We start from the raw sequence: 20,335 nt of genomic DNA, 5'->3' as shown, positions 1-20,335 counted from the left end.
GCTCATTGTGAAGAAGCTTTGGAGAAGGAAACATCATCGAGAATCTAAGAGAGCAGAGGTTCACATATGTTAAATACAGCTCTGGAAATGAGTCTTTTTTGTAATCATGTATACTTTTTTTAATGAAAGAATTTTGTTTTGTTTTATGAGACAGGGTCTCATTATGTAGTCTCAGCTGATTTACAACTTGCTACATAGATCAGGCTGGCCTTGAACTCACAGAGAATCTGCCTGCCTCTGCCTCTCCAATGTAGATTTAAGAGCATATGCCACCATAACCATCTAGCAGAGACTATTGTAAGTGACCAAATTTCTATAATATAAGCATAGGCATAGGAGAAGGAGGCATGAAAACTGTGACAGAGATGTTTTTCCATTTACACTTTAGTACCATGTGACCAATCCAATACATACTCTTTCCAACTAATTTGCATGATTCTGTCATTCTGTAAACATTACAGTGTTTCTTCAAGTCCAGTATGTAAGCCAATGGCACACACTCAGCAAGAAGTACGAACCTGGTTTACAGTTGTTCCTACAGACCCCTGGAGGACCATTTGAAGCATTTTGGGGTCTGCTGGATCCTGATGTGTTGCAAATGCCAATTCCTGTGTCTTTTTCTGCATGTCTTCGATAGCAACTTCAATTGGTGTTAAGATTATCTAAGTAGAACAGTAGCAATCAGGTCAGTGTACTGACTGAACACTACCTACTGAGCTTTAAATAAGGAAGTCAGAAGAAATGGGGACACATGATAAGCTTTCATGTAACAAAATCTAAACTTCAATTAATAATCCCTAAATTAATAAACATAAAAATCAATAGTTACTTTAAAAAACATAAACTGAGGATGAATTAGCAACTTAGAGGATATCCAAAAATGAATGAGCAACAAAGGTCAAATCCTAGCATACAAAGAGGGTGGGAGACATCTTCTGCTAAAACCACATATAAATTCAGAGTGTGAATGTATTAGTTTCGTGAATTCTTTTTCCTCCACTGTGGAGTTACCTCTTCTTTGTGAGTGACATTGACCCTTGTTTTAATGTAAGGGAAGGCATGAGACGTTGTCAGAATGGTCTTCCGTTTGAACTGTTCATGAAGTTCCCCATGAGCACGACCATCTAAAGTGAAGGGTGTACAGTACATGAAACGCCGGAGATTGTAATTTTTGTCAAAATAAGTGATTCTGTCCTTCATCTCATAGGTGTCAAAGAATGGCTCCACGTAGGTAATCTGAATGTATGCCTGGAAAGGGAGAAGGTCCACATTCACCAACAGTAACCTGTCACCTAGTGTGTGCCAAGCCAAACGACATGGAAATCTTCAAAGGCACAATCACACATCATTATAATGTCATCAACCTACCTTGTTTGGATCTAATTTACACTTGTCTACAGGATTAGAGTCTTTGATTACTTCAAGCACATCCTCTCCAAATCTTTCTCCATAAAATCCCTGTAATGAAGAGGAGGAAATCTTTTACATGACTTTCCCAGTGAACCAGAGTAGGCCCTTGAGGGAGACTCCTCAGCAAGAGGAGGAGATTTGGCAGGTTTTGTTCTAGCCATGCCATCTCCATCCATGCAATTAAATAACAGCCAATTTTTCTTTTTCTCCAATAAAAGCTCAGGTTTTTACAAGGGGACCTCAAGAGCTGCAGTTCGGTCAATGGTTCAGAAGAAAAAACTAAAACAGCAAAGGAGGTGACCTTTAAATGCAGCCATCCAGGAGGACCGCCAGAAATTATCCTCACAAAGGGGTTTTGCAGGATAAAGTTTGGGTAACATGGTCTCAGTATTTCTCAAGACTTACCTCACTCATAAAAGTAAGGAGTCATAGTTTGAGCCAGTTTGTGGAACCCAAAGCCAGTAAAGTCACCTTAAGAGTCAACACTAGCTGAGAGTAGCAGCCAGCCTAGAGCCCTGCTTCCCCAACTGTTCTGTGTGTGTGTGTGTGTGTGTGTGCACACGCCTCTTAGGGATCCTGTTGAAGTGTGGACTTTGATTTAGAAGGTCTGGGGTTGGATCTGGGACTCTCCTCGGTGACACTAATGCACCTGAGGCACAAGCCACTCGGAGCAGGAAAAGAAAGGTTCAGAGGAGCGACCGGAATGGAATGATGTAAATATAAAGTAACTATAAAGCAGTCATCTATGTGAGAAGCAAGGAGTTCTCAGAGCGACTCCAATGTTCTCCAGGCGTGGCTCCAGTGTTTCATTCACCTCTGAGGATGAGGACGTCGCAACAGACACGGGTGAGTCAGCCACTTCCTGGGCTTCTGCTTCCAATCTTATTACACACTGCTACTTAGCTTCTCATCTTTTACTCAAGTATAGACAAATCAGAGTAATTCTGACGGACAAAGGAGCTAAGAAAATATGTGTGAAAATAAATCCTCAAAAGTATAGCTAATAATAATTTACTGTTGTCATATAAGATTTAAAGGCTTTGAAAAGGTGCTATTGTACCTCTCAAAAATTCTTATATGCCACAGAAGTCATTTATCTGACTTACTTAATTAAAATTGATGTGAAAATCTACTTTATATAGAAACATGACATTCGTGAACTACCACGGCATTCACCTCCAATCTGTGAGAAATCTCTGCGAGTTTGGTTATTGCAGGCTCCTTGTAAACAAATTCCTGTTCATCCAAATCCCCGAACTTGGTTCCATAAAAACCAACACGGAAATAGGTGCCAAACATCCGCTTACCATCCTAGGTTTAGGAAAATGAGAAAATTTAATACAAAGACTTTTTGCTTTTTTTTTTATATTATGCTTAGATTGCTATATTATAAAATTTCCAAAACACTGCAAAAAATTAGCTCAAAATGATGTTTATTTTCAAATAAGGGTAAAAACAAATAAAATGGTCTTTCTTCATTATTTCTAACAAGGATTATGCTAATTACATTTCTTACTAAATGAAACAAAATGGTCTCTGTTTTTAAATCCATACAGTTGGGCTATATTAACTTATTTTCCTTATTGAACCAAAAGGTCTTAATATAAAAGTTAATTAAAACACATCACTAATACATTTTCAAGTCAACATAATCCTTCTCTTAGTCTCTTTGAATATATTAAAAAGAGACCATAGAAGTTAAGAGCCAAGGATAGCATCCGGCATAGAGTACAAAATCAGCAAAACATCAAGACCCTTCAGAAATACTAATGTAAAAATTCTTTTTTTTTTTTTTTTTTTTTTTTTGGTTTTTTGAGACAGGGTTTCTCTGTGTAGCCCTGGCTATCCTGGAACTCACTCTGTAGACCAGGCTGGCCTCGCTAGAACTCAGAAATCCGCCTGCCTCTGCCTCCCAAGTGCTGGGATTAAAGGCGTGCGCCACCATCGCCCGGCATAAAATTCTTAAATCAGTATCATTGTTAATACAAATATTTGTATGTAGAAGAGTATAAATGAAATAGAAAGGAAAAATCTGGGTGCAATGTAATAATAACATTTTGAGAGGGGTTGTATTTTAAAGATCGCCAAAAGCACCCTCCAAACTTCCCAATGCCCTGTTTATGTATTAGAATTATTATTTTGCTTCTGTTATGGTCTTTTCAGTGATATCCTGTATGACCACCCAGATACACACAATTCTGTGATATGACTTAACATTAACCATACAGCACATACAAGGACAAAAATCATTCTAATTCTTACACAAGTTCAGTGAGAACCAATTCTTTCAATAAGGACAACATCTGGGCACTTCTCATACAATTTGAAGATTACAGACCCAAAGCAGTTTCAGAAGGTTTCTGCAGTGACTCTCATACAAACCACATAAAGCATAAAGTTCCTCTCAATTCTTCTTAAGCCTAAATTGCTTTATATTTATTTTTGCTATATAGAAAAGATCATATGGTATATACATTTAAAAAGTGAACAATAAATGTTACAGATAATTAAGCAAGATGAGAAACTTTGATCCTTAATTTACCAGTTTTATAATACCAAAGCAAGAAAAAGTAAGATAACCCCATATTCTCATCTACAATAAGAAAAATATCTTTGGAGCTAAAAAATAAAAATTTTAACTTAAAAACATTTTCATTTTAAAATGTAACATAAATATTAACTGATTCTTACAGTAAATGAAATCTCGGGGTGAATTAAATAAATTTCACAACAATTTTTATTGGATCCAGCAGCAGGCAATAGTATTACTTTGACGATCAAAGCAAGAAGGCATTGCATGGATCACAAGTGAAAACCCTAAGACGACTGCTTACAGATCTGTGATTGTTAGCTTTCAGACTATGTTTCATACAGAAAAGCAGTCCTTCTGAAAACCAAACATATTACACTATTCTATTCTAGCTGCATGGCCTCAGCGGCTTCCAGGTTAAAATATTACTTTAAATCCTTAATATTTAAAGACAGTAATTAGGATTCACTTCCCTTAGCTAAACTTTCCAACTCTCAACCATGGTATAATAGTAATTACTATCTTGCTTCAATTTTATTGGTCTTTCCAGAGATACCCCATAATGTGTATGATCCCAAAACATAGACAGTCTTGTGATGTGACCTGATGGGGAAGGTACCATGACTCACTGCCTAAATCTGACTAAAACTTAACTACCTTTCTAAATATACTTTTTGCATTGATATTGTTATGTTATTATTTATCTTCACTGACAGAATAAAAATAAGACTTGCTCCTCAAAAGAATAAAATATGAAATCAAATATTAGAATTTATATTAGTACATACTGTAATGAGTACTATCAAGAATAGAAGATGAATTTTGTTGGAGCCAAATCACAGTTAGGGTTCTAGCCATCCACAGGGCTCAACATTAAAAAAGGAGAGGGGGCAAGCCGATAGAGGAAAAAGGAAGGGACATTCCAGTAGATATAGGCAAAAAAAAAAAGTTAGATCCAATCATAAAAGGGAACCTATATGAAGGAAACCATCCAACCATCCATTCAAGTATCGAGTGCCTAAGGTACATCAGGCATCACAACACATGACTTCACCAGAGAAAGGGAGAGAGGTCTCATCAAGCAAGTGACAGCTGAGGAAAGATGTAAAAAGCTATTCATATTGATTTCTGGGGAAAATATACTCCAACCAAACGGAGAGCCAGTGCAGAGGCTCTGAGGCCAGAGCCTACCTGATGTACTTGAGGAACAGAATGGAGAACAGCATGGGTGGAACAGAGAAAATCAATAGACACACAGGAGACAAGAGCATCAGAGAACTACAAGGAGTTCCTGGATGGTGTGTATGTGCATGTGTGTGTGCGCATGGGTGTGCTATAGATGGTGAACATAGACAAAGAGAGGCTAATAGTCTGAGTAACGATATTTTGATTTAGAATTCTCTTGCTCACCTACTGGCCAGTATCTAGTTTTCAAAGCATAATCATGTAGCTTCACTCGTAGCAAAAGGACATTCCTCCAACTTAATTTTCTTTTGTTCTGATACCTGCTTTTGTTTTGAATAAGTTAGCATTATTTCCTTTACTGTTTAGAATTCACTCTGAATTTCACACCACTCCCACACTATATATAGCTTATTCTTCATAAGCGGTTGTACTTACGGTTTTCTTAACTCTAGAGGTTAAGATCAAACTATGCACCAGCAAACTACATCCCATGTCAAACATACTTACATTTGTTCTAGCTTTGTTTTCTTTGCTAAGGCAGGAGCCCGTTGAGCAAGTGTGCACTTGCACCAGGACACTCTGCTGTTCCCTACACTATCTGACTTCCACACAGGTGTATCAGTATTGGACACAGTGCTCATCTCCTTTCCCTTCTGTTAGGCCTATTCTTTCTAAAGACTATTTGTCAGATTCTTCTGGCCAAGATTTCTACTTGGGAATATATTCCATGAACATCTACCTAACCGATTTTTTTGAGGGGTTGACCCAGGCCTTCCATGCCCTGGCAGGCATTCTAGCAATGGATGGCATCTAATCCCTTTTTTCTTTTTCACTTTCTATGGTAATATAAGATTTTGCTAAACTTTCCAGATTGACCTCGAACACATGATCCTTTTGCCCCCTCCTCTGGAATGGGTGGGATTATAGGATGTGCCATTGTACCTGGCCTCTTTGCTTAAGTCTTATGTTGATTTAACAGGAGCTAGGGATAGCGCAGCACTCCAGCACCTGACTGTGGGTCTGATTCCCATTATATCAGCATCATCAACAAAACCAAAAGATTTTAAGTGAGAATAATAGTAATGTCAACAGTATAAACACAGCAGCAATAAAAGTCGTCTCCAACATGCTTGAGTATTTGCTGTGTTAGAAACACTTTATATGTATTATATTAACTTTCTTTTTTTCTCTTTCTTCTTTTTTTTTTCCAGACAGGGTTTCTCTGTGTAGCCCTGGCTGTCCTGGAACTCACTCTGTAGACCAGGCTGGCCTCGAACTCAGAAATCCGCCTGCCTCTGCCTCCCAAGTGCTGGGATTAAAGGCGTGCGCCACCACCGCCCGGCTTAACTTTCTTTTCTATTCAGTTTTTTAGCCTATGCTGGCTTGAACTCCCAATCAACCTGCTTAGGTCTACAGACAGTTAAACTTACAGGCATGCAACAGCATGCCCAGCCTACATGTATTACATTAATAATTGGCAGAATTCTGTGACTGGTACCACTATTTTGATCCTCATCTTACAGATGAAACAAAACAAAGCAAAATAAAAAATTTCTGGCATTTTTATGTGGCGTCCACATCAAACTTTACTTCATCTACATCCTTTCCAGATTCCACTCACAGACAGAAACCCTAGGATTCCAGAATGGCCTTTGAGTTGTCTTTACTTCTCTGGTGTTTTTCTTAAGATTTCCTGTGAAGTTCTTTAAGTAATTCAACTTATTCTTAACTTATTTTTGTTTTGTTCCAGTTTTAAAGCAGGGTTTCATGTAGTCCAGGGTAGCCTAGAACTCCCTAGATAGCCAACACTGGCCTTGAACCCCTGATCTTCCAGCCTCAGCTTCCTGAGTCCTGGGATTAAAAGCATATGCCACCATGACTGCTGAGTAATTCACTATAGAATCACCTCTCCTTCTCTGTTTGCTTTATCACCTCTATATTACAGTACCATCCTCTACCATAACTTTCTGCATTTTGCAGATCTTTCTTTTATAATCCAATGTAAAAATCAAGTGGCAGTTTAACAGACATACACATCTCTGATTCAGCCTAACTAGTTTCTAATCTGAAGTTCAATTCTAATCATTATATATCTCTATCCCCAGACAAAATGTCATATCCAATGTCATCTACAGTTTGCTAACCACGGAGCCAGCAGAGGAGGCAAAACAAAACAGTATAGCAGGGTCCTACTAGATCCACCTTCTGGTCTGCCACCAGGGAGATAGCAACTCTACAAAGCACTTCTGAGGACACATGGTTCTTCCCACTCAATGGTCCTGTAGCCAGCATACCTAGTGTCCTGTTCTAGAGTTAAAGGCCCATGAATGCTTTCTACCCACTCTCTCTTTCTCCTCTTGTATCACAAATCCTCCCCTGCAACCTGAAAGTATCCTATGCTCCATCCTCAAAACAAAACAAACAAAACAAAACAGAAACAAAAAGACTCCTTGTTTAGGTTAATTCCTCCCCACCACTGTAATTAGCTGTTTCTAATTCTATTTATTTATTTTATGTATATGAGTGCACTGTTGCTGTCATCAGACACACCAGAAGGGGGCATCAGATCTTATTACAGATGGTTGTGAGCCACCATGTGGGTGCTGGGAATTGAAACTCAGGACCTCTGGTAGAACAGTCAGTGCTCTTAACCACTGAACCATCTCTCCAGCCTGAATTTTTTCTTTTAAAAATATTTTAAGTGTGCCATAGGAAATGATTTATTTCATATTATTTAGAGAACAATAAATGGGCTTTGGGAAAAAATGAAAATTAAGATATTAAGGAACAAAATGTCGTAGTCAACACTGGCAAGTTCTTGGGAGTTTCATGTGTCACTTGACATGTAAACACTTCAGCAAACTACTAAATATGGTCAAGAGTTCTCCCCCCCGCCCCCTCCCCCTCCCTCCCCCTCCCCCTCTCCCTCTCCCTCTCCCTCCCTCTCTCTGTCTCCAAAAAGCTTTGCCAAGTCACAGAATTTCTACTGAACCAAGAGCAGAATGTAAACCGTGGAGCAATGCAGACTCAAGGAGCTTATGCTATACATAAATTGTCCTTACTAGGTATCAGTCCATGAGCGTTCTATGAGAATACTAAGAAATTAGCTAAGAAACAGTTTTCAGAAAAAAATGAAATCACTGAAGCTGTCAGAGTTAAACAGGAAAATATTCACAAGATAGGAACTTACCACAATAGACAATAGTAAAGGTAGGGAGGAGGTCAGCAACCAGGGGCAAGAGAGAGAAAACAGAAAGCATTTTAATTAGGGGAATTTCAAAACATTTAAGCAGCAAATGGTAGCAAACACATTTTTAAAATGCAAGCATTCACTTAAGTTTAACAAATACAGCAAAAACCACACGTGCACCAAGTTCAGATGCGATGAAGCTGAAGATCCAGCACAGGCAGTGACAAGGATGCAAAAGAGGAAGCAAAACCTTCACCATGCAGCACACGATGGGAGGATGGTGTTAGTGTCAAAACCAGTGGAGAGGATATTATCCAGGGGTCGATTTAGCATCAAGCAGACTAGTAAAAAACTGCTCAGAGGTTTTCATATAGTCTTAATTTTACGTCTAGTTTTCAGCTAACTCTATTTCTTGTTAGAATATCCATGAGGAACCTTATCCCTTGGAGATGGCTGTGGCAAGACTGCATATATCTAGATGAAGCCACAGAAATAAGACACTATATTTTAGGTATTAATGAGGTCATACACATTTAATCTGGAGGATGAAGGTGAATGTAAAGGAGATGGCCCATGTAAAGATAAGTAGAGGCAGGCGCTATTTCAGAATGGGAAGACAGCCACTGTGACATCTGGCTCTAAGGTTTTCTTTCTGGGTCTCCAAACAAGGATTACAAGGAATCAAATAGAGAAGCCTACTATATTCAGCCAATTTAAGTAGAGAGGCAAAGCCACACACCTAACCCAAGACTGTATTCACTACTAGGGCATTATTTAGAGAATTTTCTTCTTTACAGAAAGATGAAAAATTCAATTTCAGATAAGATTTATTTTATATTTAACATTTCCAAATTTAACTACTACATAAAAGGAAGCAAATGCCTTCATTATACAGGATTAAACACTATCAGAATATGAAGTCAAATTTTTAAATACTAAGTTTTCTCAGTTTCTCTATCTTGCTCCCTAACTAAATTTAAGTGACCAAAATGAATTTCTTTCCTGGGGTGAGGGCTATATCCAGGGTAAAGTGACTCTTCCCGTTTATCAATTCCAGCATACCCATTTCCCACCCGCATTTCGTTATCAACACAGTCTGCACCCATCTTTCCCGACAAGATGCCAGTAGAATACACAGATGACTTTTCTCTTATACAAAGGCACAGAAAATAGTGTGTTCTCTGACTGACAGCAGCAGACCAATACAATATTTTCTATTTATACCTCTGAGCAATACCATAAATCGACCTCTGTAAGTGAGTGAAACATGGTTAAGAAAGAGATTTGTGTCTAAGTGTTGATGACAGAAACACGTCAGAGGATAAAAACAAACTGCAGTGGGAACACAGTGGCTCATTTACCAAAGAATCTCATTAGTGAAACGGGTTTCCATGCACTGCCTGCAACCTCTACATCAAACAGTTCTTAAAATAACTTACAGTATTTTAACAACATTTCTTTGGTTAATGAATTCAGTTGATAAGCAAACAGCAACAGAATACCCACAGCTAGCACATGTGGGCAAAGCATTGGCATAAGAAATCTGGTCAAATTCATCTATTAGTGCCTTTAACTAACTAAAGCATCACCTACCTCCCAGCCAGTACTCTGTGTAACAAAAAGTAAAAAAAGGGCAAGTCATAAAAAAACTGTTCAAAAGAACAAAGAGGCCAAAGGAAGGTCAGTTATACGGTACCATATTACATTCTTCTCCCCAGAGGATAACAAAATATTTTAAACAGAACATATTCTATCATCTAAGACCAACAGAAATTTTATAACACATTTGTTCAAAATTCAGTTCCTAAAATTTTGCCTTTGAAAAGGTAAGCTTTAAAACGAAAAGTACTTTTTAAGTCTATAGTACACATTTTAGGGAAATAGAATCTGCCGCCTATTCTGTTTCTGTGTCTAATTCAGGTCTCTGACTACCAGGAGCTACATTCCACTGAAATATCCAGGTTAGACAGGACACACACTGCAATTTTGCAAAATGACAGGAACTGAATCAAATGGATGGAGCTTTCTGAAAAACCACTAGTAGTTCTACATGTTGTAGACTGGATATGTGTAATTTGCACCATAGAGCTCTCAAGGCAGATGAAGTTCCTCAGAACATGTGGATAATTGATTATAAAAAGTAACAGTTACCACCAGGAAGCCCAACCAACCTTTTGGAACGTCAATATTTTAGAAGATTACGATAGAGCTCTGGCTTAACAGGAACAACCCACTTTACTTTCAGATTCTGTCTACTCATCTGTGACAGCCTGGCCATGGCGGTCAGGCTAGTAAACAGTAAAACTGTTGCAGAGCTGCACGCAGGAGTGAGGATTCAGTCACTCCTCCACTGCCTTGTGGAAGTCGTGCATGGGAAGGGAGCAAAATCATGCAGGAGGAGGAAGAGGAGGAGGAGGCCCAACAGGAACGTTTCAGTGGAGCCAGTGACTTAGTCAGAAGGCACCAACCACTAATAGTCTATTTCATTTTCCAATAAAGTTTGATTCTGATTTTGGTGAATTAAAGTACTAACCTCACTCTATAAATTGTGTAAGAACTTGTTTTGGTCATTGTTTTTAGCTTAGAAACACTGGGTGAGAGTGCAGGTGTAGGAGAAACACAGCTAAAGCAGTAAAAATACTAGGATTTCATTACATTTTCATATCATTCAACAAAAAAGTTAAGTTACACATAAAAACTTTTTGGCACCAAAGAAACAGGTGTTAATTTAAATTAAATCAAATTTAATTTAAATTTAAATCAAACCCATAATTATAATCTACAATGTAATACAGAAATAAAATTCCAAAACATTGCTAAATGATAATAATTGAAAAATTTGACAAAGAAAAACGTCATTTGGGGAGTTTCTAATAGTCATGACCACTTTAAATTCATTCCTTTTTTTTGTTAATAAGTCTGGTTTTAACTACAAACTATCTTTTAACCCAAGTAAATGCCATTCCATGGGATTTGGTTAGGCGAGAGCACAAGGCAGTGTTAAGGTCTGTAGACACCTCCCCAGCTAATAAAGTCAGAAGTGGGAACTGTTACCTGGTGAACGATTTTGCTGAACGCTTCCTGGAGTTTGCCATGGATTGTGGAGAGCTTCTTTGCATCCCGATTAGCTTCATGAATAGGAATGAGTACTTTGTAAACCTCATTAACCGCTTCATACATGCCCGCCTACAAAAATAGTATCTGTGAGATACTGCTTTCTTTTACATCAATGAAAAGTAAGATAATTAGAATTCATAAATTCAACATTTTTATTAAGATAATACTAATGAAGGCTGGACGCCCCAGGGGGTGGGAATTTTGAGGGTGGGGAAGTAGGAGTGGGGAGGGTAGGTGGGGTTACATCTACAGAGAAGAAGGAGGAGGGGTAAGGGGATGGGGGGTTCCCGGGTGGGTGGGGGATGGGGTAAGGGGATAACATATGAAATGTAAATAAAATATCCAATTAAAAAAAAAGAAGAAGCTTTCCCAATAGGTCTAATTTTAAGCATATTAAAACTTAAAAGCCAATTTTATGTAATCTTTTCCTCTGAAAGGACTCAAGTGTGTATGTATTTATACTCTATACATTCATGAATACTTATGTTGATGTATAATATGAACTGGACATCCTCTTCCCATCTTTCCTATAATGACTTCACTAAGGTAAATATGTATATGTGCATATAACTCTTGAAAACTAGTTCTGAGGACTGCAAGAAATTCAATTATTATATAGGTAACAGATCCCCTATTCTCTTACAATCAGAGCATCTGTAGCCTCTGGAAAAACCTAAATCATTTACCTTTCCAAAATTGTAAGTAGGCACAGGAAGCTGCTTACTAGAAATTCTTGGGAAGTCTTTAAATAACTTGATCTTTATGGACATACAGGGTCTGGCGTGTTGGCACTGGGGCTGCACTTTCTCCTAGCAGATGGCACTAGAAGGGGAGAGAGAGCAGCTTTCCCAGGGTGTCACAGATTAGCACGTGTGCTTTCCCAAGGATAAGACTTCCATGATCTTTCAGGCCAGATCACAGGAGGATCTTTAAGCAATAATGTAGCTTTAATGGGGATATGAATTTAGCCTAACTAAAATTCTCTAGGAAGTATGTTAATTAAATTAAAAACTTTAAAAGAATTAATATATTAATACTATGTATAAACAAAAGAATTTCTGCCCAACATACCACTAGTCTTTAATCTAAATGTACTTTTGTGAATTACTGAAACTACATGTATATTCAGACACAGAAAATTACTAAATTACTCTGTCAATAGCAAAAAGACCCTCTAGTCTATGACAAAAATGGAATGATCCTGGTCCTTAGAAATAGGACATTTTTGAAAGGACTGAAGTCTAAAAAAATATTTTTAAGAGCTTGAAAATCATTATACTTAAACACGTGGGATCTAAGGACCAGCAAGGATAAAGATGGTAATAATGCGAGCGCACCAGCACCGCCTAAAGAAAGAGCACTCTCTACATATGGACTTCTTACCCTTCCTCATGCCAACTCGAGGTACACATTTGTATTAGATGTGTTTAGCAGTTAAGAAAAGTGAGACCTGAAGAGACTGAGTAACTCATGTCTGAAATAACAAAGTTGCTAAATCCAGAGCTCAGAGTAAGCTCTACGCACTTAGCCAATATGCTGCAGAACAGAGGAGTGAGGCCTAGAGAAGAGACCGAGTCTCTAGAGAGCAGAGCAGCTCTGGACATCATCTCCAGCTTTGCTCTTACCCCTTCATGGTCCCAACTGGTGCTGGAACACTAAGTGGTAAAACCAAAGGAGGCAGAGACTCAGTCTATCATACAAGCTCAAGGTTAGGCAGGTTAGCCTATGCTCCTTCTATAAATGCCTGTCCTGGATCCCCTTGGTGGCTTCAGCTTCAATTCTTCACATACAGATCGGGGGTGGGGGTGGGAGGAAACAAGGACTCGAGTTATACAAGCAGAACAGACAGGTAAGGGATGCAGGATGAACTCTGACAGGTGAGAGCCAGTCTTCCAAAACCTACTCAGGAAGGTTCACTGCACAAGCACAGCTCAATATATAGGAAAAAAATATCTTCAATTCACCTGAGAGACACACCATAAAAGTGTGTTAATCTATTCAGACAGAGCTTAAGAACTCAGAGAAGTTTTACTTTGTTCTTTTTTTAAGATTTAAAGATTTCAGAAAATATTTTGTAAATCAAGAAAATAACTATTGCAGATTAACACTCGTTCATAGACAAGTAAATGAGAACACTGGGGAAAGGCACAGATCACGAGGATGGGGACACACACAGTGGGAGCAGCAGTGGCAGAGCTGGAAGGACAGCTCTTAAGGACACCTGGAGCAAACGCTCTCAAGGGAAAGGCAAGGGTACAAGGCAAAGACACTGATGTATGTGTCATTTATGGACCAGGAAACTGTGGGACAGAGTGAACAAGTCACCTACCATAGAGAAGGAAGCGGCTGCTTGTTCCAGTAAACCTACGAGTCCTGACTCAGTGAAGTACTTTCCAGAACAAATGCCTTCTTCATCTGGAGATACCACATCATCTGAGACAGCAGACTCCTCTAATACATTAGATGAGATATTCTAGGGAAGAAAATTGAAGAGGTATTGGCAATGAGTCGTTTTCCTAGAGTGAAAACTGGACATGAAGTAAGTGACAACTAGATGCCACTATCTGCTCAGGTTAAGAGAAGCTGGGGTAGAGGGTAGAGCAGAGCCCATTCTCCGCCGTGAGAGGCCTTCGAGTCGGCCCTATGCAGAGCCACACAATGAAAGGGAGAAATCTCTAAAAACACGCTCTATTTTAAGATGACAATAAAATTACAACACTGTTGGTAGAAAATGTCCCCCAATAGCAAATTGTAGAAAAACACTGAAGATCAGAAGAGATCTTCACAGTTGTACCAAAGCACATAGCAAACACATACAATTAAAAACATTTGTAGGAAAGAAAATCAAGATGGCTCAGCAGTTAAGAACACTGGCTGTTCTTCCAGAGGACCCAGGATCGAAGCCCTAATTTCAATCCTCAATTAATAATCAGGTTCTCTTTAATAGGGCTGGAGATCTATCTCAGTGGTGGTGTACATGCCCTGATTACATTCTCAGATCAACATGCACAAGAGAGAGTACAATTTAAGAGTGCACTGTCATTCACCTTGCCAAGGTCTGGCCTTACATCCTGCTTCCTTTACTCGCCAAAGGATTCCATATAGCCAGGTTAAAGTAAACCCAAAAAACAAAACAACAAAGGACATACCTTGATCTCACACATACACACAGCAGATCCCTACCTGGAATGTTACACATCCAACAGGAAGATACTTCCGGTCTTCCAGCATGCTCAGATACTCAGCGACAAGGGCTGCTGAGTGGACCAGGCACTGAGCAGCTTCGGCATGATTGCTTCGCTCAGAGTGCTTGCCAGCCATGTTCTGCAGCCAGGTCAGACGCAGGTCTGGAGACGTCTGGTAGCCCTTGGCAATTCTAATCAGAACAGAAATGATTCTCAGTAGCTGCCAGCTTTCCAGACTTACTGGGAGCTCAGAGGGCTCCTCAGATTTACCCAGACAAGTTCCTGCTAGTGCATCAACCTCTTATGACAAGTATTTAAGTGGCTGAAGAATGTCATTGTGTATGGATGGAGAAGTCACTATGGTGCCTGAAATGGACACTATTATTTCGGGTTGTGAATTTAAAAATATATATTTTATATAATATATATATATTTATATATTAAATATATAATAAATACTTACATATTTATGAATATATAAAGAAAAATAAGAAAATATACATCTTCATTTGAAGAGGTTTTTTTATTTATGTGTCTTTTGCTTTATTTGTATGTCTTATGATGGACAAAACTGTGAAAGAGAGGCCCACATAGAAAGAAAACTCCAGTTCTGTTTCTATGTCTAACAAGATGCAGTGGTAATTACAAATTCTGCAAAATCTGTACCTAGAAATACTATCTCTAATCATAACCACAATTTGAAATTATGATAATTCATATTATATTAAACATTCATATTCTTTTTTTTTAAAGATTATTTTTTACATTTAAAATGTGAGCTTGAGGCTTTTCTAAGAAGTTCGAGATCTAGGACACCAAATTTATTTTTTAAAAATTCTTTCTTTTTGGCAAGCAATAAACATACTGTATTCTGAGTATGTTTACCTTTAATCCCTTGCACTGCAAATCCCACAACATAGCAAGCTGAAGTTAATTTTTTAACTCTTACTTCATGTGTGTGGGTGTTTTGCCTTCATGTATGTCTATCTGCCCAGTGTACCTGGTGCTCATGGAGACCAGAGACGGTCCTGGGGGGGAGCAGTGGTAGATGGCTCTGAGAACTGAACCTGGGTCTACTGTAAGAGCAGAAAGTACTCTTAACTGCTGAGCCATCTCTCCAGTCCAAATTGAATAGTTTAAAAGCACTGACAAAAGAAGTAGCCTCAGGAAGGCACAGTCTTTGCCTTCTACAGACACCAGGCACACAAGTGGTGCAGATACATGTGCAAATACATGTCTATTAGAAAGTCATTTAAATATTTTTTTACGTTTCTTCTCATCAAATGTTACCCAAGTGTCTTTCAAATCCCATAATGCAAACAGTGGGTGAGTCATATGAATTCTACCTGTACATGAGATCAATCAGCATTTCTGGGTCCTCCTGATGTTCCTTCATCTTAACAGTGTCAGAAAGGATCATATGGAGATTGAAAACCAAATCTTGGACCTGCAGTAGAGAATCATATAAACATTTCCTGTCATTCATTCCCAATAACTGAATAAATCTGGAAGCTATTTTTGAGAAGCTTCTAGAACTTTGAAAACAAGTTACAGCAAGTATGTGGGTGTGATAAAGGACCCCACTTTTTTTTTCTTCAGTTGACTACACTGTAAGCAGGGATGAGGTGCAGAAAAATGAGGACCCCAGGAGCACAGGAGGAAACTGCCTCTCACTGTGTCAACAGTCAGCTTGGTGAAACTAGTTTTCCTAAAGGCAAGCTAATATTTGAATAACAGGCAGGAAAAGCCTATGTCTACTGCTACAAGTGAGCAGAATTATACAACCAGACTAACTGAACAGGGGCTGTGGAGATGGCTGAGTCTGTCCTCAACATCCACAGGCCAGGTGTTGTGGCTGGCATTTCATAGAATTCCACCATGTAATGAGGCAAAGACAGGAGGATCCTTGGGCCACACTGTCAGCATCCTAGCCAAACTAGAAACTACAGGTTCAGTGACAGAGGGTGGGAAAGTGAAAGAGGAATGACAACCGACTTTGACCTCTGGGCCTTCACATGTATGGACACACACATGTGCTCAGAAACATACATGTGCACACATACACATAGTAGCATTTCTCACCTGATCAGGAAATGTGGTTTCCCTCAATTCTAGATCTTCTTCAGCATATGTCAAAATAGTTTTTAGAGAGCGTCTTAAGAATTCTTCATTAAAATTCTGAGACGTACCCACCAAAGAGGACAGTGACATTGTGACTTGCATTTTCACTCTGGCAAAGTTCTGTGAAAGGGAAATTGTCAACAATTAAGACAGTCACAATAAAACGTGCTTTTATTTCCCTGCAAAAGGAAAGGGCTAGGACCATGGCTTAGTGCTAGGCGTTTGCTTAACTTGTGTGAGGTCCTAGGTTTGATCCTAATACTGCAAATGAAACAAAATCAAAGTTTGGTGGAAAAAATGCAATTCTGAAACAATTTTTTAAGTAATGAAGTATACACAATGCAATCTGATTTTTAAAAGGACGCTATGGACTCCAGGAACTAAGCAGGGTCTCCTGCAGCCTTCCTTCCACACACCCTACACTTGTCTCACCCCTGGGAACCTCTGGTCATGCAAGGGGATCAGATCAGCTAACTGATTTTCACTCTCCTGCCCATCCGCCAATTCCAGTTTCCTACTCTTATCCCCTGGCTTTGTAGCAGATCAACTGCTGTGGTTTCTCCTTCCTGTCTGGCCTCACTCCCAGGGAACTAAGCAGATTTTCTCCTACAGCCTTTCTACACCAGAGACACTCTCTTCCTAAAAACCCAATGGTGGCCAGAAAATTAGATCCTCTAGGGAACCAAATCTTTGAGGTAGACCTGCTTTCTTCCCTCCTGTGTACCTCCTCAGTGCCCTTCCCATTTCAGTTTATCCACATTCCTGTGTGTAGGTCTAGATACCTAGAAACAAGTCTATTTGGGAACCACAGTACCTATACACGAGGTGCTCACAAGTACCTCCAAGCAGGCAACCCACTGGTGTTACATCCTCCTAAGGTCCAGAGAGGGCAACAGAAACCAAGGAACAAAAAGTCCAACAAAGAGCAGATAGCAAGACCCGGAATTAGAATCGTCTCAAACCCAAATGCCAGCATAAAAACAGAACCAATAACAGCCAGGAAGATGCAGGACAATATATCTTTATTAGAATCCTGGAACCCTACCACGACAGGCCTCAAGTACTCCAATACATCTAAAGCACAAGACGAAGACTTCAAAATAGCTATTATGAATATAATCAAGGACCTGAAAGAGGATATGAATCTACAAATAAAATCTATGAAAACACAGACAGTTGAATAAAATGAAGAAAAACAGTTCAGAACATGAAAGTAGAAATGGAATTACTAAAACCCAAACTGAGATAAAATTAGATATAAAAAATTTAGGAACTCAAATAGGAAACTCAGAGGCAAGCCATACCAGCAGAATACAAGACGGGATAGAAAAAATGGATACTCTAGTCAAAGAAAGTGTTACAACCAGCCAGCAAAACCAAAATCAAAACAAAACAAACCTCCTGGCACAAAGCATCCAGAAAATCTTGGAAACTATGAAAAGACCAAATCTAAGACTAATAGGAATAGAGAAAGAAAAAGAAGCCCATGTCAAAGACACAGAAAACAGTTCTACAAATTCATAGAAGAAAATTTCCCTTACCAAAAGAAGGAAGTACCTATTAAAGTAAAAGAAGCATACAGAATACAAAATAGACTGAATCAGAAATGAAATTCCCCATGACACATAATAATAATACAGAACAAACAAAGAATATTAAAAGCTGCAAGGGGAAAAAAAAAAAAAAACAAGTAACGTATACAGGCAGACCTATTAGAATAATGCCTGTTTTTTCAATGGAGCCTTCTAAAAGGTAGAATGGCCTGGACAGATGTTCTACAAACTCTCAGGGACACCAGAAACCAGCCTAGATTACTATACCCAGCAAAGCCTTCAGTTACAACATATGGAGAAAGAAAGACAATCCACAATGAAATCAAATTTAAGCAGTATCTATCTACCATTCCAACTCTAAGAAGACACTAGAAACTTCAAGATGAAAATGTTAACCACACCCAAGAAAACACAAGGAATAAATAATCTCAGAACAGCAAATCAAAATAGGGGGAAAAAACTCACACCACTACAACAAAATGATAAACACTGTACATGAATAACTCCCACTATCAATGGCCTCAATGACCCAATAAAGAGGCAGTGATTAACAGATCACTTTATGAAACGGGATCTATCCTTCTGATGCATCCAAAAAACACAACCATTTTTTTAAATTAATGATTTATTAGTTTATGTATGTGGGTATTTTGTCTGCATGTATGTCTGTATATCAGAAGAGGGCATCAGATCCCATGGGACTACAGTCATAAGTGGCTATGAGCCATCATGTGGATGCTGAGAATTAAACTCAAGAACTCTGAAAGAACAGCTAGTGCTCTTAATTGTTAAGCCATTTCTCCAGCCTCAAGAAATACATCTTAATATCAAAGGATAAACATCATCTCAGAGATAGGAGCAGATATTTCAAGTAAATGAACCCAAGAAACAAGCCAGGGTAGCCATTTTAATATGTGACAAAATACTCTTTAGACCAAAATTAATCAGAACAAATGGGGAATGATACTACATATTCATTAAGTGAAAAATGTATCAAGAAAATATTGCAATTCTAAATAATTATGCACCAAACACAGGGGGAACCAAGTTGATAAAAAAATACAATACAGCAAAAATCACATATTGATGCTCACACATTGACAGGAGGTGACCAACAGATTGGTCATCCAGATAAAAACTAAACACAGAAAGGCTGGAGCTGACATCATAAACCAAAAAGATCTACTAGTATTTATAGGTCATTTCAGCTAAACACAAAAGAATATACCTTCTTCTTAGCACCTCCAAAATTGACCACATACTTGGCCACAAAGGAAGCTTCAATACATAGAAAGAAAACTGAAACCACTGCATCCTATCTACCCACTGCAGATTACAGCTGGATATCAACAGCAATCCGAGAGCTTACAAGTTCCCAGAAACTGAACAACTCACTACTGAATGAACAATGGGTCAAGAAAGAAAGAAATCCTTTTTAGAATTGAATTAAAATGAAAGTACAACATATCCAAACTTATGAGACACATGAAAGGAAGTTCTCAGAGGCAAGTCCACAGCATTAAGTGGCTACATAAAAAAACTGGAAAATATCCTCTTAGTAACTTAACAGCAAAAGATCTAGAAGAAAAAGAAGAAATCACACCCAAAAGGAGATGGCAAGAAATAATCAAATTCAGGCTGAAATCAATAAAACATATACAAAGAAAGAATCAACAAAATAAAGAGTTGATTCTTTGAGAACATCAGCAAGATTGATAAACTTATAGCCAAATGAACTAAAAAAACAACAAAGCAAAAGGCATCACCAACAAAATTCCAACATAATTTCTTCAACAGAAAACGAAAGGATACTTTTCAGCTTTATATGGAAACACAATAAACCAGGATAGCTAAAACACTCCTAAAGAGAAAAGAACTGCTGGAGGTATCACCATCCCTCGCTTCCATTTGTACTACCAAGCTATCATAATAAAAACAGGATGATACAAGCATAAAAAGATAAACTGAGAAATGGAATTGAAATGAACACCCAGACATAAATCTACAGACCTATAGATACACCTATAATCTTTGATAAAGAAAC

At 38.5% G+C, this 20,335-nt stretch overlaps 1 protein-coding gene across 1 annotated transcript in view; it reads right to left on the bottom strand.

Moving 5' to 3' along the window:
• Dock7 (dedicator of cytokinesis 7) overlaps positions 1-20,335 on the bottom strand; it is a 198,439-nt gene that overhangs the window by 11,524 nt on the left and 166,580 nt on the right. Inside the window, exons 37-45 of the mRNA XM_028778777.1 lie at positions 16,700-16,858; positions 15,964-16,064; positions 14,616-14,808; positions 13,762-13,905; positions 11,370-11,501; positions 2,587-2,721; positions 1,369-1,458; positions 1,012-1,248; positions 519-662 (exon numbers count right to left, since the gene is read on the bottom strand). Of these exons, the coding sequence (XP_028634610.1) occupies positions 519-662; positions 1,012-1,248; positions 1,369-1,458; positions 2,587-2,721; positions 11,370-11,501; positions 13,762-13,905; positions 14,616-14,808; positions 15,964-16,064; positions 16,700-16,858 (1,335 nt within the window). The remainder of the gene's footprint in view (positions 1-518; positions 663-1,011; positions 1,249-1,368; positions 1,459-2,586; positions 2,722-11,369; positions 11,502-13,761; positions 13,906-14,615; positions 14,809-15,963; positions 16,065-16,699; positions 16,859-20,335) is intronic.

This window comes from Grammomys surdaster, unplaced genomic scaffold, assembly GCF_004785775.1.
Source record: "Grammomys surdaster isolate TR1022 unplaced genomic scaffold, NIH_TR_1.0 341, whole genome shotgun sequence".
Taxonomy (NCBI): Eukaryota; Metazoa; Chordata; class Mammalia; order Rodentia; family Muridae; genus Grammomys; species Grammomys surdaster.
This window is presented reverse-complemented; position numbering and strand designations above follow the sequence as displayed.